The following is a 26178-nucleotide window of genomic DNA, read 5'->3' on the forward strand; positions in this document are numbered from 1 at the left end:
GACACCGTTACAGTAGTCGAGTCCACTGAAGATAAAAGCATGCACAAGCATGAGACATAAGTCCTTTAACCCTTGAAATATTGTTATGGTGATAATAGGCTGACTTTGTAATGTCTTAATGTGGCTATTGAAATTCATGTCTGAGTCCATGACTACACCAAGGGGCCATCCACACGGAGACGCTTTTTGGTGCAAACATCTCCATGTTTAGCATCATTTGGGCCCGTCGTCCAAACGAATCCTGTAAACGCACTGCCTGAAAACATACTTTTTTTAAACATGGTCCCAGGTGAAAAAATTTGAAAACGGCTCCCTTTTGGCTTCGTTTGGACGGCGAAACTGCATACTTGCGTATCGATGATGTCATCGCCACACCCCTCGATCTCTTACCCGCCACTGACACACACGACTGCGGTGAAGCTAAGCGAGCATATCCCATCTCCATGGTCAAACTAGCTGACTTCATCTAAATACTTGTCTAAATAAATGTCTCTGCTCCCTGACACTTCCCTCTGCTCTGCCAGTCCTTGATTCTACACAAGATATATGCTAACGTTATGTAGCTAACGTTAAACATCTCTAAAGCAGCTACATAACGTCAACGTTAGCTGCTATGGTTATCTGTTTATAAAGTGGAAGTAGACAACTTATCAACTAGCTAGCTAATCTGTCTGCTTATCAACTCCTTGAACAGATTATAGTAATTTTTACCACGGCTTATTGTAGAAAGGTTACTGCAAGAAAAATGTGTAGATTATCAAAACGACATTGGATCATTGATGTTTGTTTGACTGCCGATGTTAGTTAGCAGAGCTGCCTGTAATTACGAGACAGTAAGCAGGAGCTTCAGGTAGAAACGACCAGATCTTGCATCGCAGGCGGAAGCTGTGAAGAGTTCAGCTTGGAGTCCAGCGAGAAGAAAGAGGGTAAGATTAGATCCGTTTCGGTCAATGTGACTATTTTTCAGGTGCATTCATAGATGTGTTGTGTCCATACGCAGTGCATCGCGCAGTACTGATTGTTTTTATTGATTGTTTTTACAGCTGCTGGAAGCGAGACAGAGTGTGCTGGATGGATTGTGCGTCCTTTTCGCAGCCAGCAGAAGTACAGGGCAACAGACGTCTGCAAAACGGACCGAATTAAGACAGAATGCTGCAAGTTACCTTTTTTACCAGTTTACTATTTGTTGTGTAGGCTGTGTTTGTTGTGTGCTAATAAAGCTCTTTTTTTGAATAAACATCATGTTCCTGGCAAATTTTCCTTTCCTCAATAAATTCATGTCCTTGATGGTAATATAGTGTAGTCCATAGCATAACAATGACATGAATATACAACATAATAGCATATATATATATATATATATATATATATATATATATATATATATATATATATATATATATATATATATATATATATATATATATATGATTGGTTGGCAGTGATCTGCTTTTAAAAGTAGTGGCTTCAGCCAATACTGAGTGAGGAAATGCAAGCCAGGCCAGACATTCTCTGGACAGGCGCGGTTTCGCTGCTATTCATATGCTTATTAGAGCCATTAGCACCTCTGCGGGAGCTCTCCACATAGGTCATGGTTCGTTTCCGACAATATGTGGCACAGCCTGTAAATTGTCGTTAACTGCCGAAAATTAGGGAGATTTACGGGGATGAAAATCCCACTTTTTCACTGGGAGAGTACCAGCACTCTCCCTCTGACTTCATTGATACGCCATTCCAGTACTTCAGCAGGTTTTTCAGCCCCCAGGTCCAGCATATAACATATCACACCAACCTGTATGTGACCCAAAAGTACGTCAACACCACGTTTACCACCACCGAAGATGAGCTCATGAAATTTGTGGCTATCCTGATGTACATGGGGATTGCTGATCTGCCGGCTGTGGATAACTACTGGGCAATGGAGACAAGGGTCCATCAAGTCGCAAACCTCATTTCATCTAAGAGGTTCAGGCTGATGAAAAGGCTTGTCCACTTCAATGACAATAGTCAAATCCCTGGCACCATCGACAGATTATTCAAAATCCGGCCACTGTACCTCAATACTGTCTTCAGGAGTGAGCCACAGACCCCTAAGCAGTTTGTGGTTGAGGTAATGGTAGCTCACAAAGGCAAGACAGCTGGCTACCTGAGGCAGTACATCAAGAGCAAGATGGACAAACGGGGATTCAAGCTGTCTTCCAGAGCTTCTGAGGATGACTTCATCCATGACATGGTGCTATATCAAGGGAAGACTACGCTGGAGGCCCACGGTGTCCCCATGACGCCTGAATAAACAGCCATGTGTGTCACCAGCCAGATAGTCTCCGTCCACCATGTCTTTCTCCACCACCCATCTTTGCGGACAACTTCTTTACCAGCCTGGAGTGCGATACCTAAAGGATAAGAACTGCAGGTACACAGGGACAGCCCTAGACAACAGAATAGGCAAGCCTCCACTCAAGTCCATCAAGGAAATGACGAACAAGGCTGTCCCTTGTGGTAGGTACGACTACATCACCAGTGACGATGGGATCTTGGCCCTCAAATGGAAGGACAATAAGATCGTCACTCTTCTGTCAACAGATATAGGGGCGGAGCTCATGTCGTCAGTGTACCGTTACTGCAGTGACACCAAAACAAAGGATCAAGTGAGCTGCCCTCCTGTCATCAAGAGCTACACTGCCAACATGGGGGGCATTGACAAGAGCGACATGCTGGTCCACCTCTACCACAGCCCCATGAAATCCAAGAGGTGGTACATGAGGATGTTTGCATATTCACTTGATTCACTTCAGGATCGAGGTGTTCAGGGATGCCAGCAGCCAGAGGCCAGTCACATCTCACCCCCTGAGGAGCTCAGCATCTCCAGGCTGGATCAGCACCTCTGCTGATATCCCAAAGCCACACCCCAGATGTTCATGTGCGGTTTGACATGTCCCTTTTCCATGCCCCTGTAAACTCCACCCGCCAGACCTGCATGTACTGCAGCAGGAAGGGGAATATTTTGAGGTCAAACGTGATTTACAGGGTATGCAAGGTCCACCTGTGCCTCAATGCTGGACCATGGAGGACTTGTCTAAGTGACTGGATTTTGACATATGTAATAAAAAATAATTTTAAAAGAAAAAGTAAAAGAAGAAATGTTACTAAATTATCATTTTAAATGTTCATTTTTAGGTTTTTATGGACTTTGAAACAAAAGAAATGTTCCTAAATAAAAGAAACAATGTTCTTACATATTAATAAAAACAAATCCTAAATAAATATGTTTAAGTTATTAACTTCTAAGTTTATACGTGTTTTTCTTATACTTTTTATATATATACATAATTATGGCATGCCGTTTAGGAAAGTATTATACATATGCAAAGTTTGAATATATTGAATGAATCTTATTCTGAATATATTGAATGAAAGTCTGAATATATTAAATGAACCTTGAATATATTGAATAAAAGTCTGAATATATTCAATGAAAGTCTGAATATATTCAATGAACCTAGAATATATTGAATGAAAGTCTGAATATATTGAATGAACCTTGAATATATTGAATAAAAGTCAGAATATATTGAATGAAAGTCGGAATATATTGAATGAACCTTGAATATATTAAATGAAAGTCTGAATATATTGAATGAAAGTTGAAATGGAATCTGACGTCATTGTCAGTGTTTTCGTTGTGATTAATCCTAACCGAAGTGTGACACTATGAGCGAATCAGCAAGAAATCTAGTGTCAGCAATTTTGAGCAATGAAGAGATTATTAACACACTGGCAAATGCATGTACGGGCCAAAACACTGGTAACGGTAACCATATCCAGTACCGTTCTCCCAATTAAGAAGCTTATTCACTTTTTCATCGTGGAAGACCGAATGAAAGGAACCTCTTTGGTCAGGCAGGTCCCTTTCATCAGGCTAATGTCAACACGCCTTTCACGACGTTCATTCAATATATTCAGACTTTCATTCAATATATTCAAGGTTCATTCAATATATTCGAGGTTCATTCAATATATTCAAGGTTCATTCAATATATTCGAGGTTCATTCAATATATTCAGACTTTAATTCAATATATTCAGACATTCATTCAATATATTCAGACTATAATTCAATATATTCAAGGTTCATTCAATATATTCAGAATAAGATTCATTCAATATATTCAAACTTCACATATGTATAATAATTTCCTAAACGGCATGCCATAATATATATATATATATCTCACTTTTTGGGAAAAAACATTACCCTAGATGGGCGAGGAACCATATATGTTTACTTCATTGACCTTGTTTTGCAACATTAAAATATTATTTCTTTTTACAAAAAGTCACAAATGTTTAAAAGTCATGTAATATGGGCGCCTGGGTTGCTCACCTGGTATAGCGTGCGTCCACATACAGTGGCTCTGTCCTCGACGCAGCGGCAGCAGGTTCGGTTCTGACCTGCGGCCCTTTCCTGCATGTCATTCCCCCCTCTCCCCTTTCATGTCTAAAGCTGTCCTGTCAGAAATAAAGGCCTTAAAATGCCACAAAAAAAATCTTAAAAAAAAGTCAGTATCCTCCAATAACATTCTAGGGTTGAAATTTTGAATTTCCAAGTATTTCAGTAAGTGCCCTATAAAGGGTTAAAGCATGTAAACATGTTTGCAATACAAGTATGAACCTGAAAATGCTATATAATAGCTTTCTTTTAATGTACTACTTACAGCATATGTTAGGTGTATGTTGTCTAACTAGAGTATACCTTTATAAGACCACATTATTTCTACTCTATTTTTGGTCAAAGTATGTCTTATTACGTCATATTAATGTACCGTAAAATAAAGTGTGACCCACCTCACTGTGAACGTGGGTCCTTGACTTCCTGACAGGCAGACGCCAGGTGGTGAGGATGGGCGGACACACGTCTTACACGCTCATCCTTAACACCGGAGCACCCCAGGGCTGTGTTTTGAGCCCCATGATGTACATGGATAACAATGGAAAGGACCTGACTGCTGGTGTCAGGACAATAACCTACTCATTAATGTCGGCAAGGCTAAGAAGGTGATAGTGGACTTTGGGAAGAAGCATTTAAATGGGTAATATCAACGGGTCCTTGGTGGACAGCCAAGTACCTTGGTGTCCACATCACAGAGGGTCTGACCTGGGCCCTGCCTCCTGATTCTGTGGTGAGAAAGGTAAGGCAGACTGTTTCATCTCAGATACCTGAGGAAATTCCAGGTATTCCCCACAAATACTGTTAATAATTAACAGATTTGCAAAACACGGTAACATGTATTTGTTTTCCCTACAATATCTGCTCTTTGCAATGCAATATCCTCATAGCAACCAAAGCATGATTAACATTTTTTATTAGCCTATATGTTTGGACACTCAAAGCACGTGGTTAAGATAAGGGAAAGATGGTTTTCTTAGTTAAATGTAAAAAAGACAACACTGACTTGGAAGCACAGGACAGGATAATTTTATCAACAATTTGCTTTGGTTGCCTAAATCCAACAACATATTACTATCTGAGAGTCTGAGAAAGTCAAGGCAGAGACTGTTTCAATTCAGACACCTGAGGAAATTCCAGGTATTCCCACAAATACTGAGGAATTTCTACTCCTGCATCATTAAGACCGTCCTGACGGGGAACATCACTGCCTGGTATGGAAACAGGAAAGGAACGCATGGCCCTGCAAAGAGTGGTTCGTTCGGCTGAACATACAATAGGCATGTTCTACCCTCCCTAAAGGATATTTATACCAGGCACTGCAAGAAAAAGGCTAGGAGAATCAGCCCTTTCTCCCTGTTGAAGTCTGGAAGAATTGAGTTGACTGACTGCAAAACTGTCTCCTAGATATTACTTTATATATAATACTACTTATTTGCAACAGCCAATACATTTGGGAAGAAATGTAATGCTGATTGAATTCCATTTTTCATCTACATAATAAGGAACAATTTTTAATTACTATATTTGCCAAGTTGCAAAAGGTTTGCACAAAAATTTGCAAAACATGGCACTCATAGCGACCAAAGCATAATTAACATTTTTTATTTACTTATGTATTAGCCTATATGTTTAGACACATAAAGCACTTGGTTAATGTAAGAGAAAGATGATTGTCTTAGTTAAATATAGAAAAGACAACACTGACTTGAAGTTCTGTCACATTTATAACATGAATAGGAAATTGACTATACAGGTATTTTTCTGTTGTGTTGTAAGGTGGCTTATTTTTAGCAAGCATTTTTCTAACAAAGAGATCAATGTGTGATGGCAAATGGTGATTTAGCAATTCAGAAAGCATTGCAACAGGTGCATTTTTCAGATGATTCAGTGTGAATAAATCTTCTCTTGGGGAGCAGCCAGACAGGCCTGTGGTTGTTGACTTTGTTGTAGGATGAGTCTGTCTTCCAAAATGTCACAACACCAAAGGTCACGATGACCTGCAGGAACACTATTCCAGTCCTGAACTGACTGCTGTCAGACATGAGCGGGGGGGACAATCACAAAAACTATCATCCTGGATAGTAAATTGTTTTGAGTATGATAGATGCCATTTCCAAATCCTGCAACAGTATCTGTACTTCCTTTTAAAGTCTGCACTGCACAATGCATCTACAACTGCCTTATCAACTGGACCTTTTTTCACTTGTACCACAAGCACACACACACACACACACACACACACACACACACACCCATGCACGCAAATTACTTACCGTCCTCTCCTCCATGCCACGTCCTTGCTTCTGGTTGGCCTCTTGGCTGTCGGGTGGCGGGGAGACACTCCGGCCCTGAGGATCCACCCAACTGTACACGTGGTTGGTAATGTAGCCTCCGGGGATCCGACCCATAGAACACACTGAAATAGCCAGCTGTTTGCATCCCTTTAGTACCTGCATCACGAGAAGAGGGTACATTTGTGAAAGTGCTACACACGGGGGGTTTCATTAGTAAAGAGAATGCTGTTTTGTGTCCCACAATTTCAGAGGCTTTTTGTTTTCCCCTTTTAAATCTGTCCAATCCAACAGAGATAAATGATACACTTGTTACTGTCTTCCAAATGTTTCCGAACAATGTTGCTCAAAAATAGGGTCTGGCGGATGTATCTTTGCACTATTTTTAGTGCTGAAATATGGCAGTTTTCATCAAAGCTGCTTGCTTTTATGCCATTTTCTGTCCATGTTTCTTTTATTGTCCCTTTTAATTCATTTCATTCCTGTTTTAGGCTGTTTTCTGACACTCTGGTCCCAGACTGATCTCACAAAGTGGCTTATGTATGACATGCCAATTCGTATGCCATTTTTAGCATGTTTATCAACACCGTTTGGCCTCCGTTGACCTATATTACATGTGAATTATTGCTGTAGCGAGTAGTGTATGTTTACGCAAAGTCATGATGCCATGTTGCTGGTCCATAGGAACGTGCAATGAGTGATCACAATAGGGCACACTGACTACGTTTACATGCACATAATATTACGGTTCTTGCCCTTATTCCGAAAAAAGATGACTAGGCTGTTTACATGGCTAATGAAAGTGAATATTCCACTAATATTCCCGTTTACATGTAGCTGTGCAAAATGCGTTTTTTTCAAAGTTAACCAGTGGTGGTGGACTTGTTGGACCGTGCAAACACAGCGTCCCTCTTTCATTCCTTCATCCAGCTTCTTGAAAAGGTCAGCGTAGCGATGTGTGCGCATATCCAAAAACCTGTTGATATCCAAGTCTTTGATAATGTTTAAAAGTAGCTGTGTTTCTTCTACTTATCAGGTTTGCAGCCTTGCAAACTGTTGGCTGGTTGATTTAGCAACCATAGTAACACACACAGGGTGTCTACAGGTATAAACAATTAAATTTAAGACCACTTAATATGGTCTTAAAATGAAATTTAAGACCATACGTACGATGGAAATACAAATCAAAAGGAAATATACATTATTTTTTCCAAGTAAACACACTGATGTCTGTTCAAAATAAACAGTATGGTAAAATGACAATAATCATTTCAGTTTAAGAACATTGACTAAATGTGTGTAATGCAAAAGGATAACACAAAAATGTCATTGCTGTCCTAAATTATATTTATTATTACAATATATTCAGAACATTTAGGTCCCATGAACAAATGCTTATTAAAAAAAAGTAAATATAAAAAATACTTTTCCTTTTGAACAAAAAATAAATAAAATAACATAAATAAATGACAATTCCAGCTGCTTTTAAAATGCAAATACATTTACATAATTTAATTTGTGTGTGTATGTATGTGTGTGACAGAGAGAGAGAGAGAGAGAGAGAGAAACCCAGATGGATGGGTTGCAGTTTGTGGAGGACTCATCATGGACAGAGAGTAGACAGCAGAGTGTGTAAGAGTGTTTTGCGGAGGTGTGTGGGAATAAGTGTGTGTGTGCGTGTGCGTGTGTGTGTGTGTGTGTGTGTGTGTGTGTGTGTGTGTGTGTTCTCATGTCTCTATGTGACCGATTTTTTGTGTTCAAGTCTACTCCTGAGCTTTTGTGAATACACTTGGAAAACAATCATTTTTATACTGTATGAATCATTTTTTTCCCTCAACATCCTTTCAAAAAAAGGAAGTGCTGCACACTCTCCTAGAAAACAAAACATGCAGACATTAGCCATACAACAGTCAGCACATCTCATTTCTGACACCACCACTTCAGATTAATGTCAGACTGGATAGGATAAAAAAAGAATGAATACTATTTCACAAATTAAGCAACGTGAGCCATCCCTATAGCCATACTGTATACTATTTAGACATATTGGTCAGACTCTACTACCATTCTAAAACTCAATTTGGCTGTTTTTAATTAATTTTCCATTTTAATTTGTCTAATTAATGTGTAGTGCCCTATCCATAGTTGTTATTCACTTGACAAATCAGTAAAGCTTAACTAAATGATAGACTAACATATATAAGAGGTTAGTTAATAAATATATTTATGGCAGACTTACTTTGAAATGCTGAAGTAGGTCCTGGGCAGTTGCATGGCCCATGAACTGTGCTCCATAGAATCTTGACTGGACGTGGTCATTTAACCAATAACGCACATGCAAGTCCAGTTGTTTGCTTTTGGTTGTCTGTTTCAGTGTCTCGTAGAACATAATTACAAATGTATGGAGGAAATATTTATTCATAATCCAAATTGAAAGTCCAAAGAGAAAACGAAGCAAGATCAAATAAAAAATAGTATTATTTTACTACGCTACTAGGAAAAATCATGCCATAATTAAATTTAAAAAAGAAAAAGGAAACTGAAAAAGCAAAGTTGAAATGTAAAATGATAATTTGAAAATGTAAAGTGCAATGTAAAAAGTCAAATTTAAAATGCAAAGCTTAAATATAAATGCTTAAACTGAAATCTTGAAATCTTTTATTGATTGAGAGAAAAATCAAATATGAAACTCAAAATGTGAAATGGAAAAGCTTAAATGGAAATACTTAAATTAAAATCTCAAATAGAAAAAAAGAAATAATTTTGTTTTAGCCTTTTCACTTTATAATTTTCAATTTTCAATTTGACATTTTATCTTTTGAATTTTACATTTTACATTTGACATTGACATTTTAAAATTAAACTTTTCCGTTTCGATTTAACGTTTGGCTTTTGCATTTGAAAGTGACAGATATGTCATAATTAGATGATAGAAACTGATTATAGGTTACACTCAAACGACATTTCATGCAACAACACTGAAGTTTTCATGTAGTTACTATAATTGGGCTGTAAATGTACTTTTTCGTTCATTTGATTTCCGATTTTGAAACGATATCCAAATTTGAAAAATGGGTCATTTTAAACCTTGTTAATATTGATGACAATGTGTTCAAACGGAAAACGAGCCATATTTCAGGAAATAAACTTGTCCATAGCCTCTTTCCAACCAAGTAGTTACAGGAACGTAGTTATAGGAACAGTCCACTTCTAAACACCCAAAAAAGTATGAACTAAACACTAAATCTAATGTATATAGCCTATGTCATAATTTAAACAAGTCTCCCGAAGAGAAACGGGTATCTCTCTCCCTCGCCTCTGCCTGCTGCGCTGGGACTGTGTGTGTGTGTGTGTGTGTGTGTGTGTGTGTGTGTGTGTGTGACGGCCGGCCAGCTTGTCAAGCCTTAACCACAGGTTCCCGTTAATCTTATGATGGACATTAAGGCATGGATACCCGGCCTGAGCCCGACGGGTCCCGACGGGTCCTGACGGTACCCGACGGGCTGGGCCGGGCCGGGCCGGGTTCGGACAGATATTTAGAAATGAGGGTCGGGTTCGGGTCAGTCTCGGTCACATCAGCACGATATGGCATTTGTTGTAAAATGGTGCTGCAACTCCTTTAAGAGAGCTCAGTGCGTGTGTAAAGTGTGCAGAAGAGAGATAGAGAAAGAGGAAGCAGACGTGTAGATGCGACCGAGCAGAGTTGGTGGAATAAGTTTATGTTTTGTACACGGTGTGTGCGGTGTCCGAGATAAACCCCAGACTGAAAGCCAAGTTCATTCATTTGCTCACCAGAAATGGGATTTTAACCTCAACGTTATTCATTTTATAACTTCGGCCCTGGAGGTAACGACTCTCCCCTGGTTTTCTGACCACGGTCGGAAACAAAGCAATCAGGAAAGGTTAGCACGTTGAACATTTTAAATTAAACAGCTTATTAACGTGCGCTTGTTGCCCCGTGTGCGCTGATGCGCTCATCTGTTGACGTTTCCGAACGCCTTCCTACAGTTGCTTAATAAAAGCAGGCTTTCCACACAAACAAACGTACATGTCTTTGTCATTAGTATGAGAAAAAAATGAGATTTTAACTGTGTCGGGCTCGGACACAAATTTCTTAATGCCTGTCGGGCACGGGCCGGTTTCGGTCACGGCTCTCTCGGATGCGGGCCGGACTCGGACAGACAAATTCGGCCCGATCCGGACTCTAATGGACAGGTGTTGTGATATTTAAACAAACGATCCGTCAACGGTGAAATAAAAGCCTCTTATTTACGAGACTATATATAATATAGACTATATACTATAATAATAATAATAATTTTATAATAATAAAAATCGGCCTGCCTCTATGGGAATTTAACATAGGGGGGTACTTACTTATGCCCCCTGTATTTTAAGGAAGAACATTTATTTATTTACGATACATTATTCATTCACAAAGAAAATTGGTGTCCTTAAAGATGGGATTTTTCCTCATTTTTTTAATTAAGGCATTAAGATCAATTTCCTAAAGATGATTTTTGTATTCCTCTTTTTAGAAACTTTGGTTATTCTGCAAAAAGAATAAGTTGCTTTAAAGATAATTCCGTTCCCTGTGAGGGCAATGCCTGTAAGTATGATTGTTTTCATTGCATATGTTTTGTGTAACAGAAACCGCTGTGACGTGGTTAGGATCACATTTGCTGTGGAGAAGGCACAAGTTAGGCTATTCAGAAATTGTTGGCGAGGTCATTGCAGCCTGATTATTAGCATACATATTTTCAAGACAAACATCTCTGGTGTGGTTTTGACGATCAGAAAAGTAATTTACCTTAGCTATACTGAAAAAGGCTAATGACGTAAAGTGCGCTTCTGTGGTGTTAGGGTGCGCGCAGTGGAGTCGGAGTGGCAAGTGAACAGTGGAATTTGTGGCTGCCCAGGACTTTTCTAAAACTTCTCACTCTCACCCATACACTAAAATGACGTATTTAGCTGTCAAAATCGGACACATTTCCTGGGGGGAGAAATCGTCAGACATGCATTATTTTGTTATTCAGCACCCCTGGTCAAAAATAGCGCCTGGGCACAGGGAAAGTAAAAACAAATTGCTTATTATACCATTAAAAAGGCTCAAAATATCACCACACTTCAATGATAGCATAATGAGGTTCCCTAAATGTTAACCAAAGCATTGAGAACATTGTAAGTGTACAGACAGTTTATTAAAAAGATAGATTATAAAGACAGTCGCGTTCTCGTATACAGGCGGCCGCCGTCTTGGGAGCTACTGTCTTTCGGAATTGTCCTTTAACCAAGAATACTCGTTCTTTTCAAGCCATTTGTAATTGAACTTGCATTTCCCCATGTTTCTAAGTTGAGTGGCTATCAACCATTGCTGTGTTACCTGTATTGCCGATGCTTTACGTCATCAAAAGCTGCGCAGTAGGCTACGCTCTGACCTAACCATAGACAACTCAGCGCATAGCCTACCGGAAAAAAATATTAGACCTGGCAGAACAGATGGCCTGCATTTTCGCTGTGACATGACACAAAAATATTTAAGACCCATCGAATCTGAATTTAAAACAATTTAATACTTTTTAAGGCCTTATTTTTAGGAAAAGTGATTTAAGACTTTTTAAGGACCCACGGCCACCCTGCGCACAGAGCTGACCATAAGCCTGTGGTAAAAACCCTGATTGAGATGCATATTCCGAATGCGCTGTATACATGTCAAAAGAATACCTGAATAATACCGGAATATCCCACGTCTTAATCGGAAAATGCTATATTTGGAAAATGGCCTTATCGGAATATCCAACCGCAATATGCTGATTACCAGAGGTGGAAAAAGTACTAAAATATTGTACTCAAGTAAAAGTACCAATACTTTGATGAAATATTACTCAAGTACAAGTGAAATTACCTATCTGAAAAATTACTCAAGTAAAAGTAATAAGTAGTTCATTTAAAATGTACTTAAAAAAACTGTAAAAAAGGGTGGGAGGATTTAGCCAGTGTCCTACATACGTTTTCCTACGGGTTGCTAGTGCTAGACAAAAATTAGCAATGCCACAAAACATGTTGTTTTGCTAATTGACAATTTGCTATTAGTCATGAAAACTTCGTTTGAAGTACCAATGCACAAATACTTACCAACACATGCTTCCACAGACTTGTGGCCCAGAGATAAAATGGTTGCCCACAACCACAAGGTTGGCGGATCAATCCCGGTCATCCGGCCACATATCAAAATGTCCCTGAGCAAGACACTGAACCCTAAGTTGCTCCTCGGATGCTGTATGTATAGCTGTCCACTGCTCCTAATACTTAGGATGAGTCCATTGAGCTGAGGTGGAGGTGGACACTTTAACATTAACGCTGCAGTGTTTACCATTGCACATTAGGCTAGCAGCTAGCGGAGTTTCCTTCTGCTTATAGCTTAATCCCGACAAAACCGCACGGTTGAATTTCAGCCTGCATGCACATTTTTAGCCTAAACACAGCAATTTATATTGGTTATATTAGAGAGAGCAACAAGTTAGTGGACTGCCGAGTCGCCCTCTATGCTCTCTGTCTGCTCAGCTGCTAGACCGCTGTGCTGCGAAGCATCTGCCCTCAGCATTGTCGCCAAATTTTTTTTTCTTTTTACTTTATTAACAATAGAGCAGGGGTCTTCAACGTGTTTTAAGCCAAGGACCCCTTAACTATGAGACACAGTGCAGGGATCCCCTACTACATATATTGTATCAAATTAAGTTGCATATTGCATATTGATTTTATAAATCATGTTTTAATGTTAAACCTGTGGCACAGTGAATCCTTAGGATTAGCTGTATCTGTGGATGGCTACCTTGGTGACTACCTTACCTATAGGCCAGTAAGCCTATCATCAATGTTTTTTCACAAATAGGCTGATTTATATGTGCTAATAATATGTTGGATTCATGTTAAGATATATTAGTTTTTGACAAAAACTTTCACAAAATTAACAATAACTCAGTAACGTATGGGATTTGTAATGTAACGAAATACAATACTTCACTCAAAACGTAAACAAGTACATTTTAAATTACCGATTTTAAAAACTACTTGTAAAATACAAAATACACAACAAAAGTACTCAATACAGTAACGTGAGTAAATGTATTTCGTTACTTTCCACCTCTGCTGATTACATGACCTGTATCAAATTCGAAATATTGTCATATTCTGAATAATGGTGGAATATTTGTGTGTGTGTAAACATACTCACTGACTCGCGTAGGGACTCTACAACATGAAACATGGCTAAAGTGGCAGCTGTAGCAGGGGTAAGGTTTGCAGCATGGTCCTTGTAGACATCATGGCAATGTGCCACCCTGGTTTTAGATTTCTCTCTGCAACTGTCTTCCATAGGAGTTTCATTGTCCCAGAGACCAAGAAAATAATCTTGGATTACTCACATAGTCCCGGCCAGATTTAAAAGACGTCTGGATTCTACAGCCGTCATTTAGTATTTTAATGTGATTTATTAATAGTCTCTCAGCCAGAATGCTAGAGATGTGCATTACCATTTCCCTGATTACTGACCCTGAAACCCCAGATAAGACTTCAAACCAACAGCCACATGTCTTTCCAGCAACCCTGAAATTAAAATGATTGTTAAAAGTATGTCCATATATAGAGCCCAAATGAAACTGGACTTCTGGGTTCTCTTAAAATCACATTGCCACTTTTAATAACACACATAACTCAAAATCCAGCCCCCTAAACATAACCTTGCATCATGTTAAGCAGTTCACTCTAATTGTTGAGACAGGGATGGTAAATTCCTTAAAAAAAAAAACAATAGATCATTGTTTATGTAATCTTTAGTTTTTACAGGCCTGACCATTTCCCAAAGCTCAAGGATATTGTGGGTTAAACCCAGCGCCCGCCTGTGCGTATACAGGCAGACTAGGCAATGGCCTAGAGCGGCACTTTGGAAAGGGGGAAAATGTGGGCTTAAATGTGGGCTCCCACATCCCCCACCTTACATTCTCACAAGGTCAGAGGTCGGAACACTGACTGTACAGTAGGCTACACTGTACAACTATGTCTAAGTGACCCAAACTGTGTGCTTGTGAGTACAAAAAAAGAAAAATAGCATTGGAGCAAGCGCTCTAAAAACAAAATAATTATTTTTTTTAAATATATTGATCCCGGACCCAGTGGGATTAAATAGGAGGATGCTGCTGGCCCTTCCAGAGCCCCGGAAATAGGCGTAAGCAGCACTACCGCCAATGCTAGCTGCCCGACTAGCGATGACGATGCGCCTCCCCTACCACCAGAGACCATCGGAGCCACAAGCGCTACCGGGAGTGACATTGAGGCCACTGAACATATAGCATCGCTACTACTGTACCTGTACACCGACAAGGTGAGGAGGATATGAAAAATCCCAGCAAATGGCCAACAACAATCAAGCAAGAACTAATAGACATGTTGACAGAGAGCGGACCATATCAGGTCAATGGAATTGATTGCAATTGATTAAACAAATGGAGATAGACTAGAAAGGCCCTGGCTTGTTTATTCCGTAAGCAAAGATGTAACGTTTGGCTTCTGTGGCTTTTTTGTGAAAGTGAGAGAAAGTCAGCTTTGGCAAAAAGCAGTGTTAAAAACATGTCAAGCATCCTCAGCTCCCATGAAACATTGTCTGGTCATATGGAAGTTTTCACAAATGGAAAGACTTGGATAAAAGATTGGCCTCGCAAAACACGATAAATGCACAAAATCAATGAAAACTGACTACTGAGACAAAGCACTGGTAAGATGTGTTACAGCGGTCTATCAATCTTATCAGAGTCATGGCTATGCAAAACCTAGCATTCCGAGGTAGCACAGATAGATCAAACTAATGGAGATGATCAGCCTTTTTGACAGCGTTATGGCTGAAAATTAGGAGAATCACTTTAAAAGAAACATGTTCACTATTTAAGCAAAGACATCCAAAATGAAATCATAGCTATGCTAGCATCACAGATTCAGCAGAAAATCCTCACAATGCTTAAGTCAGCTAAATACTCCTCCATAATTTTGGATGGTACTACGGATGTGAGTAGAACCGAACAGATGACAGTGATTTATGTTCCATTACAACACAGCCAAGTGTGGAGATCAGAGAGCATTTCTTGGAATTCACAGAAATAGCTGACTGTACAGGTGCCGGGATGACTGAGCTTCTTATTAAAAAATTAAGGGAGCTGGATATTGACATTATGGACACGAGTTGTCAAGGTAACGACAATGGGTGAATATGAAAGGCAAACACAGAGTGGGTCAAATATGAAAGACAAACAGTGGTGTGCAAAAAAGAGTGCGAGAATGAATCCAAGGGCATTTTATGGCCTTGCAGTGCCCACACTCTTAACTTGGTAGTAAATTATGGGCAAGTCGGGTTGATGCGCTCAGACCCCCTGTATGATGCGCTGCTGTCACTGGCAGAAGATGAAAGTCTACCTGGCACCTGTGGAGCTAAAACCAGATGTGAAGCCAGCTCCGTCATAATGTGGTCTGACATTTTATTTGCAGATATCTTCTTTATAGAGACTAAACTAGAATTGGCATTCTAAAGTTTGCACATATTGTATTATTTCCTGTTTATATAAAACGTTGAAGTGTGTTGATTTCTTGTATATTCATTGAAAAAAACGTACAATATGAAAATTAGCACATCGTACATACCATATAGCTACTAGCGCTGCAAATTGCCGGGAAGCGGAGCTATTTTCATTTCGGCGCCCATGTTATTCAATCTGTCTGGCCACACCGGCTGCGATCAGGTGCGGAGCAGCCGGCCCGCGCGCTACAGCGATTGTTTCGCCGTCTCCTCTATTTCTTCCACGAGCTGCGAGCCAATGTGTAAAGCCCAGGACAGGAAGGCCACAGTGTCTCGGCCGCTGTGTCTCGCTGTTACACACACACACACACACACACACACACACTGGGAGAGAGAGAGAGAGAGAGAGAGAGAGAGACTTTTTGAAAAGTGGAGAGAAGGATCGCTGTGCGTCTGGGATGAACAGCCAGACGCGTGATCAGGCACGAATCTACGCTTCACGGCTATTCGCGGCGCTTCAGCGTGCAGTGTGTTCCTGCTATTAGGAGCCTCTAGAAAGTTCAGGTACTTTTCCCATTTTCTAGTATAGAAATTTTTTCAAATGCCCCCACCCTAGCCATCTCACAAGCCCACTCCTGGATTGAAGGCACCCCTTCATTCTTCGATCCTCTTAAAATAATTTGTCTGGCTATCATTAACCTAGTCTGGACCCAACTTCTTATGTGCTTATACATCCTGCTTAGGATTGACCTATCTCCTAGAACAGTGGTTCCCAACCTTTTTTCCTTGGCGCCCCCCCTACTTATGTCTAAGAAAAGCTGAGCCCCCTCCGAAACCGAAGTTGAGGTAACTCTTGAGATAGAGCCTTACTTTCTTTTTTGATACAGAGGAGTTATCAGCACTTTTACATTTCTCCGCCATGTTTCATTCATAAAATAGTGATGCCGTGGCGGCAGGAAAAACGAGGATGATAGCAGCTAGCAGCTGACCTGATGACAGCAAGGGTCCCAGGTTAAGAGGTCCCGGAGATTTGGCCTACTAAGTAGCCTGCCTACATTTTTAAGCGAGAACAAAAATATATAGTTTTTCTACAGACTTTTGTATACATTATATATTCTAGTGTATTATCATAATGTGTGTATCACATGTGCAAATATATTTTTTTTACCTCAACCTCAAACCAGATAAAGACTTGCGCCCCCCCTGTGATCTTTGCCGCCCCCCTGAAGGGTCCCCGGACCCCAGGTTGGGAACCACTGTCCTAGAACAAGTACTCTTGGGGTGAATGGAACCTGGGTCCCTGCGATTCGACATAGGTTATCATGTATCCCGGTCCAAAATTCCTAGACCTTATCACAAGACCATAGGACATGAAGTAATTGGCCATCCTCTGTCTTACATTTCCAATAATTTGGTGTGTCTTTCAGACCAATTCTAAACAATCTGGAAGAAGTCCAATAGAAGTGATGTATAATCCTGAACTGAATGATGCACACCCTCACATCGCGTGACAGTTTTAATATTCCTACAAATTCTGTGCGATAATGGGGGCAACAACAGATTGCTCAATACAATACCAGGGAGGGGCTCTCTCAAGAGGAAGTGACCAGTGGGCCAGATGCCTTAAGTTAAAAGCATAGTAGTAATACAACATCTTTGGTAGACTCAAACCTCCTCTATCAATCGGTCTTTGTAATTTATTAAAATATAGCAGGGTTTTTTTACCATTCCATATAAATGTATTTGTTATCCTGTCAAACCATTTTAAATATGACAGTGGGACCTCCAGAGGAAGAGATTGGATAAGGTAGTTCAGCTTGGGAATGTAGCACCTGGAAATACCCCTTTTCAAAGTATTTTTGTTTGTTTACACATAATACATAATTGAGCAGTCCTTTTTCAGAGACATGAAGGCAAACTGAGAGTCATAGGCTATGGCTCATGGACATTGACGCCAGCAGAAAATGGCACTCAAGTGGGCGATTACAGACAGGTTTAGAGAGTATTTGTTTTATGCTCCCTCTGTAACTGTATACAGCGATAATAACCCTGTTACTTATGTCCTGAGCACAGCCAAACTAAACGCAACAGGACATCGCTGGGTGTCCGAGCTGGTTGACTTTAACTTAACATTAAAGTACCGTCCGGGGAAAGTGAACACGGACGCGGACTTCCTTTTCCCAGGCACATTGAGTATGGATGCTTTAATGTGTGAATGCACAGAGCAGCGTGGCCCCGAGGTGCTAGGTGCAATATTCAATGCAGTTGAAAATCAGAAAGAGCATAATGTGGACTGGATCTCAGCCATGACCTGCAGCCCACATGTATAAGACGTAGCTGCCGATACCCAGTCAAACATAAAGATAACATAGCAAGAGCTACTGAAGGCGCAGCTGCAAGACACTGCCATTTCCTATGTAATCCAGCTGAAAAAGTCTGGAGAGAAACCAGACAAGGTGAAAGGTAAACAATTGTTACATGAGTGGAAAAGACTGTATGTTTCTCAAGAGGGTTTGTGAAAACGCAAAATGGCAACATGTAGTCAAATTGTGCTCCCTGTACAAAGAGTTGGTGTACAAATATCTTCACTGTGAAATGGGTCACCTGGGGATGGAACGGGTCTTGCACCTGGCTAGACAGAGGTTTTATTTGCCTGGGATGCAGAAGGACATTGAGTTTTTTATTGCAAAAGTGTGTAAATGTAACTATGAAAAGAAACCTGCAGTCCATACCCGAGCTCCCATGTGCCATATACCAGCTACAGCACCATTTGAGATCATCTGTATTGACTATCTTCACCTTGAAAAAAGCAGGGGAGGGTATGAATATATTTTGGTAATTATTGACAACTTTACCAAGTTTGCCTAAGCGTACCCAACCCGTAACAAATCAGGCAAAACGGCAGCAGATACGATTTTTAACGATTTTTCCCTGAAATATGGTTTCCCTGCTAAAATACACCATCATCAAGGCAGAGAGTTTGAGAACCATTTATTCGGACAACTGCAAAAATACATGGGCATTGCAAACTCTAAAACAACTCCCTACAACCCACAAGGGAAAGATTTAATCGTACATTGTTATCTATGCTGCGGACCTTGGATGAGGAGAAAAAGGGAAATTGGAGTGACTATGTGAGCAAAGTTGTAAAAAAAAACTGAGACACAAGGAGAACAAAACAAAAGATACATCAGAGGACTCAGAGAGCTCAAGTGAGGATGAATACTAGTGGGCTAATAGACTGAGGCACCATCACCACCAACCTAAAAATGCTCCTGAAATAATTCAGCCTGAAACTGAGGCTGAAACAGAGGAGGTCAGGGTTGAGACTCCAGCCCCAGTGCTTGTGGACAATGACACTACCAAAAATGACATTACTAGAGTTGACACAGAAGAGGAGCCACAGACAATTCCAGCTGCAGACTGTCCTGGCAACCAGGAGTCAGTACTTACTGACATGCAACCACGTCGTTCACAGAGGGAAAGACGACCCAGAGAAACACTGACGTATGACTCATTAGGTCATCCAACGCATCGTGTAGTGGGGCTTCACATTAACCCACTGTATGTCAATGCACTGGCCCCAGGATATGGACAATACTGTATGCCTTGGCCACCTCCACAGATGTTTGGACCACAGCTGGGTTATCCCCCACTTGTTTTCATGGGAGGCTACTGAAGGACTGTTTGTAGGTTGAACATGGACTGTTAAAATAAAATGTGGACACAATAGAACTCGTTTGTGAACTGAGTAATAACTGTCCATTAAGTGTGTCATCTGAGAAAAAAGACTGAGATTAGCGAAGTGAGGAAAAAAGGAAAACGAAAAACATTGCTGTGTTTAGTTAATGACTGTGATCCTTGAATGTTAATACTTTACTGATTAAGACCAAATTTCTGATGGTGATATAACCCTTGTGTTGTCCTTCGGGTCACCGGGACCCGTCCAGTTTATTTGACGTTTTGTATTGGCCTGGCATTGAGCTTCGGGGTGTTAAACTGAACTTTTATACACTACTACCATGTCGCGGTCTGAGTGGTGTAACAGGAACACAAACCATTTTTTTAACATTGACCTTCCCTGCTATTGAGAGATTAAGAGTTGCCCATCTATTAACATCACAAGAGATTTTATTAAATAATGGATCGAAATTAACTTTAATTAGGTCTTTTAACTGGGGAGGGAATAAGATACCCGAATATACGATACCTTGCTTTGGCCACTGAAATGTACCTGATTGGAAGGCTAATACAGCTTAATATTTTTTAACGGATAGCCCCAATCAACCATATCAAACGCCTTTTCGGCATCAAGAGAAATAGCAGCTATTGAGGATTGTCTATCATTTACAGACCATGCAATATTAATAAGATGCCTGATATTATCTGACGAGTGACGCCCGTGAATAAACCCCACCTGATCAGGATGAATTAAAGAAGTAAAACCTTATTTAATCTATTTGCCAACAATTTTGAAATAATCTTACTGTCTAACTGCATTAGGGAAATGGGCGTTTTCCTGGGTCTTTACCTTTTTTAGGAACCAAGGTTATCAAAGCCTGCCTAAATGTTGGTGGCAGAGTGCCCTTCTCCAGTGCCTTTTTATATACCTCTAACAGAAATGGAGCCAGTTCAGTTGCAAAACTCTTAAAAAGTTCTACTGTGGCCATGAGGCCTAACCTTCAATTTAATCTGCATCAAGGAGTTCTTTTGCTCTTCTGTCAGTTTGGGAAGCCCTAATGGATCTATGAAGGAAGACATTTCTTCATCAGTAGAGGTAGATAATGACCTGTAAAGATCAGTATAAAAATCTTTACAAATATTGTTAATATCTACAGTTGCTGTAAAAAACTTCTTCAGAATTGGATCTAACTGCATATATAACTATATATACATATATAACTGCTTCCCCTATTTTTACACATCTAGCGAGTAATTTTCCTGCTTTGTCTCCCCATTTAAAATAATTTTGTCTTGACGTGAATAAATTGAATTCAACTTCCTGGGATAGAATATTATTATATTGGTATTTTAATGAGTCAGGTTTCTCAGGCCATCCTGCAACATTCTTTGTTTAATCTCTGTTTCAGCATGTTTAATTTGACTTTCTAGTTCTAACAGTGCTTTAGCACTATTCCTCTTATGAAAGAAAGCATGTTGTATAATGTGCCCCCTGATCACAGCCTTTAAGGCCTCCCATGCCACCCCTGAACACGACACTGAGGACCCATTGATCGTCCAAGTACTCTTTTAGCAACCAGCAGTCTTTTAACAGATCCATCATTTGTGTCCTTGTAAGGTGTGAGGTTACGCACCGTTCATAACCACACTCCAGCTACAATAACCTGCCATGCACTCGCCCCTACACAGACATGATAAATTGGCTTGCTACATTGTTGGCTGAGCCCAAGGCTGACATAAGTGCAGGCTTTGACAGGGTATAATTCACCCTGCCAGCCTTTTCAATAAAACAAGCTGTATATTAACGCAAAACAGGTTTTGTCTGATACTTTAAACTGATATTGAAGGAGATGCAGTCTAACAAACAGAAACGATTTGATTTAAATTGAAATATTCATCTTGTAAAAATGTGACACGTACTTATAAATAATCAATAAGACAACATTTAAATTGAATGTCCTTTTTAAAGTAGAGTTGGCAAATTACGTCTTTCTTTGACAAAATTGTAGCATTTGCAAAAAAGTATACTCTTTATATTTATGTAAAATTAATGAACAAGGGAATGATTGCCTGGCCAAATATTGCATTCTACTTTGGCTGCATAGGGGTCACTTGCAAATGGGGGAAAAACTGTCTGAGAGCAAAGGTAGATTTCTCATTCTACATTTGTAACGAAGCAGCTGGGAAATGTGGATGGGGAAAGTAAATGAGTAAAACCTTCCAGCTCCTTAAACCACCACTGCTGAGGGGCCCTTGAGCACAGTGAAGCTGCTCAGTGAGCAACAGATGACTGTGTTTCTACTTAGATGCTCACAGTCCCTAGTGAGTCATACTGGTCAGCTGCCAGGAGAGAATAAATTGGCTGAAGAAATATGATTTTAATTAAGTCCTGTGTTCTCAAATTTAAACATACTGTTGAAATGAGATTGTTCCTGACTCTGTTTGACACCAGGAGATTCATATTTGCTTTTATGTCCTTTGATCTTGATTACTGCAAAGGCTTATTTACTCCCCTTAACCATCAGGCAGTTATTCAGCTCCAGGCTGTCAGAATGGTGCAGCAAGGCTTTTTACTAGGGCTGTCAAACGATTAAATTTTCTTAATCGCGATTAATTGTTGAATTTCTATAGTTAATCGCGATTAATCGCATGTTTTATCACATGATTAAAATTCTATTATTTTGCATTTCAGAACAGTTTTTAAGTACATATTAACAATGGAAAGCCATTCTTACCAGTGCATCTTGATTGGGAATCAAATGAATGCAAAGAAAGTGACTTTATGAACTTGATTTTAAGATTTGTATTTGTTTATTATATATTTAATCTAGTCACACATTTGAATTTAACAACAACTTTGAATGCACCACGAGAATGTAAATTACCAGTTTCATTGAACGCACCGCCTGTGTTTTTCCGAGCGGTAGGCTAATGTTAGCTGCTGTCGGGTGTAGTGTTAACTAGCGTCATGTGCAGCAATGTTTCTGTTGCCTGTAACATCTGTTTCAGAGCATCAGAGAAAAGTGCAGGCATATCAGTGGCACCAGAATGAGGCACCAGAATGAGGCACCAGAATGAGGCACCAGAATGAGGCACCGAAATCGGCGTTGCTATTCCTGCAGCAGCAGGATGTGTTACGAGGAAGTACGGCAAAATAGTAGCCTGTTAGGCACGACGCAAAGCCGAGTGAAGTGAAAATAAATGAATAAATGGCGGCATGCGATTAATATGATTAAAAAAAATGAAGGCATTATGCTCGACCCTTAATCGCATACCAGACTCAAGAGAAAGAACCACACTCACTTCTGCTGCCATCATTACGTACATTTTTCATTATTTCATAATAACCTCTAAGGCTTGTCAAGAAACTGGTTTTCGCTACATGCCAGACTTCAATTGTTCAACAACAATCAATTATTTGGCATTTTGGAAATCAATTGCTAAGCAATTGAGCCAATGGATTTCACAGTGGTTCTGACCGTGAATGTTATCTGACTCAGCTGAAGAGCTGCTGGCGCTGACTCTACCAGGCCTCTTATGCAATCCCTGCACTCAGTCATCAAGCCTCTTCCATCCACAGGGAGAAACAATGCAATCCCAGCAGATCTCTGTTCCAGTACATTAAGTAGACTGTTGGCACACTCAGTGGCTCCAGCCTAAAGATACTGCAGTCCAACAAACACCATTTAAACAGAAAGTGAAAGGGACAAAAGCATGGAAAGATTTATGTACACAAATTTCATGCAAGGCACTTTTTTACATTTGTTCATAATATACTGTATAATTTTTGCCAAGAAAAGGGTGTGAACAGTGGTGGGCCAATAGAGCCTTTTCAGACAGTTTGACTTGTCAAAGCAGGAAAAGCATAGGTACAATTAGTAACATCAATGATGGTTGCATTTCATTTAGGTGAGCCATTCCAGGGCTCTGGAATTGTGCATGCTCACTTACTGACATGGTTTAATGGGACAATTAATAGAATGGAGTAGGAATGTTAATGATTAACCGTTAACCAAGAAAATCAGTTAAACAGTTTAAAACAAAAAAGTTATAAAAAACTACAAGTTGTGTTTTAAGTAGGGCTGTCAATTGATTAAAAAAATGAATCTAAATAATTACATACTCTGTGATTAATTAATCTAAATTAATCGCATACATAATTTTTGCCTGGTGCCTTAACGGTGCCTTTTTAAGAGTTAAAAAAAAAAAAGAAAAAAAAGAAGGATACTAAACAACAGTCGGCAACATTAAAGAACGGCTTGTTTATTGCTAGGCCATATGGTCTGAATAATGTAATAACTATAACAATAACTTATTTCACTAGTAAATTGCTGTTGAATGAGAAAAACATCCACCAGATGGGAAAAGGGCCTTTAACAACAACTTTGAATGCACCACGAGGCTGTAGGTTACCAGTTTCATTGAATGCACCGTCTGTGTTTTTCCGACAATGGCAGCTGCACATTGTTACATCCCGGTGTCGGAATCCTCTACAGTGAAATACAGTCACACTTTACACCGTTTAGCGTTAGCTGTCAGCATTGTAACCGTGTTTAATCCAGCTACTAGCTAGCGGTAGGCTAATGTTAGCTGCTGTTGTGTGTAGTCTAGTGTTAACTAGCATCACGTGCAGCAAAAGTGCTCAAGTCATTGGTTGCAACCTGATCATTTAATCTAAAAATGATTTTTATAATGAACATAGACTTTCAATACATTTTTATGTCTTCTCAAACTCTACACATTGTTCTTTTTAATTCTGTTCCAGTCAGGCGAAGACCCTGGCCTGTACCTGGAGAAGCATCCTCTCTCCTCCCCAGTTATGCTTTCTGATGGACCAACCACCATCGTGGCTGTGGGTCACGTACCTGTGACTACCCTCCCGCAGGAAGATTTCTCAGACGGGATGTTGGTGTTAATGGCATACTACTACACTTTGCACTTAACATATCCAAATGTGTTGCAATGCTCCTCTGTGTTATTCAAACAGAGGTAATTGGTGACACAATCCACGATCAAGATGCCACTAGTACATACAAGAAAGCAATGGCTGATTGGAAATCTTTCATTGAGAAGTAGCTGAATGTCAAGCAGTATTTTGTCATGTCAGTTGTTCTTGTTATTGTTAGCTGTGCCTACAATAGTTTTGTGTATTCCACAAGCTTATTACAGTGTCACTTAGTTATTTGCTTAAATTACTCACAGGGGTTCCAGTAGTAAGTAGTTTACCTCATCGAGGCCTGTATTTCAAAGGATACGTTCATTGAAAAATGCTGATACATAACTGAGAGGGCTGAGAATTAGTTTTTGCTCTTTTGTGGATTGTGAAAAAAAGATATTCAAATGTCTTTATTGTAAAGATTGATTGATTGTAAAAATGCATAGCAACCCTGACTCACTGCTGATGATGTAAGTGTTAAATAAATGTTGACAGCTCTTACAAGCCATTCTGGTTGTGATTTCTGTACCATTAAGATGTATATTCTAAAAATAAGGACAGGCTTTAGGTTTTAAGGTTTAGTTTTAAGATGAAGTAAGCCTTGTTTCAAGATATACCAGCTTGCATTAAGACAGAGCTTAGTCATTCTTCACTAATACTGAGTATTTTTTTTCTAAATTTAATATATATTTTTTACTAATCTTCAGCTTAATTTGCTAAAAGTAAGAAAACAAAATATGTAATTGCTTATATTTAGTATATTTCACTTATTTTGAGGCTGTTAAAAAGTTAAAATTTTATGTAATCTGATTTTAAAACCAGCATTTTCAGCTTATTTTAAGCCTTCCAAATACCTTTGTAGACATGCTTATTTCTAGATTTAACAATCTTAATTAAAGAAATCTTGACAAGTGAAATTATCTTGCTGCATGGACAGATAATTTCACTTGTTTTGAGTACCTTTTCCCTCAGATTTAGTGTTTTTATCTTGTTTTTAGACACCTCTTTTTTGCAGTGTAGCCCCACCTGCTGACTAGGGTTGGGTATCATTTGGATTTTTAAGATTCCAATGCCAAACCGGTACTTTTAAAACGATTCCGATTTCTAAACTGATTCTTGAAAAACTGAAAAATGACATCAAAGAAAGGTGCGATCACGTGCAGGGAATGGTTAATATGCTTTTACTACAGAGAAAGTGTGATATTTTTACGTCCGTTTCGGAGCGACAGAGGGAAAATATTTCAGTCGACACGTTAAAC

At 39.6% G+C, this 26178-nt stretch overlaps 1 protein-coding gene across 3 annotated transcripts in view; it reads right to left on the reverse strand.

Annotated features, from left to right (window-relative positions):
- The window catches only part of LOC116050660 (whirlin-like), a 147975-nt gene that overhangs the window by 75418 nt on the left and 46379 nt on the right, over window positions 1-26178 (reverse strand). For all 3 annotated transcript variants that reach the window (XM_035996324.1, XM_031300898.2, XM_035996327.1), the window contains exon 2: window positions 6723-6899. In XM_035996324.1, coding sequence (XP_035852217.1) covers window positions 6723-6899 — 177 coding nt within the window. The remainder of the gene's footprint in view (window positions 1-6722; window positions 6900-26178) is intronic.

Source organism: Sander lucioperca, chromosome 2, assembly GCF_008315115.2.
Source record: "Sander lucioperca isolate FBNREF2018 chromosome 2, SLUC_FBN_1.2, whole genome shotgun sequence".
Lineage (NCBI taxonomy): Eukaryota > Metazoa > Chordata > Actinopteri > Perciformes > Percidae > Sander > Sander lucioperca.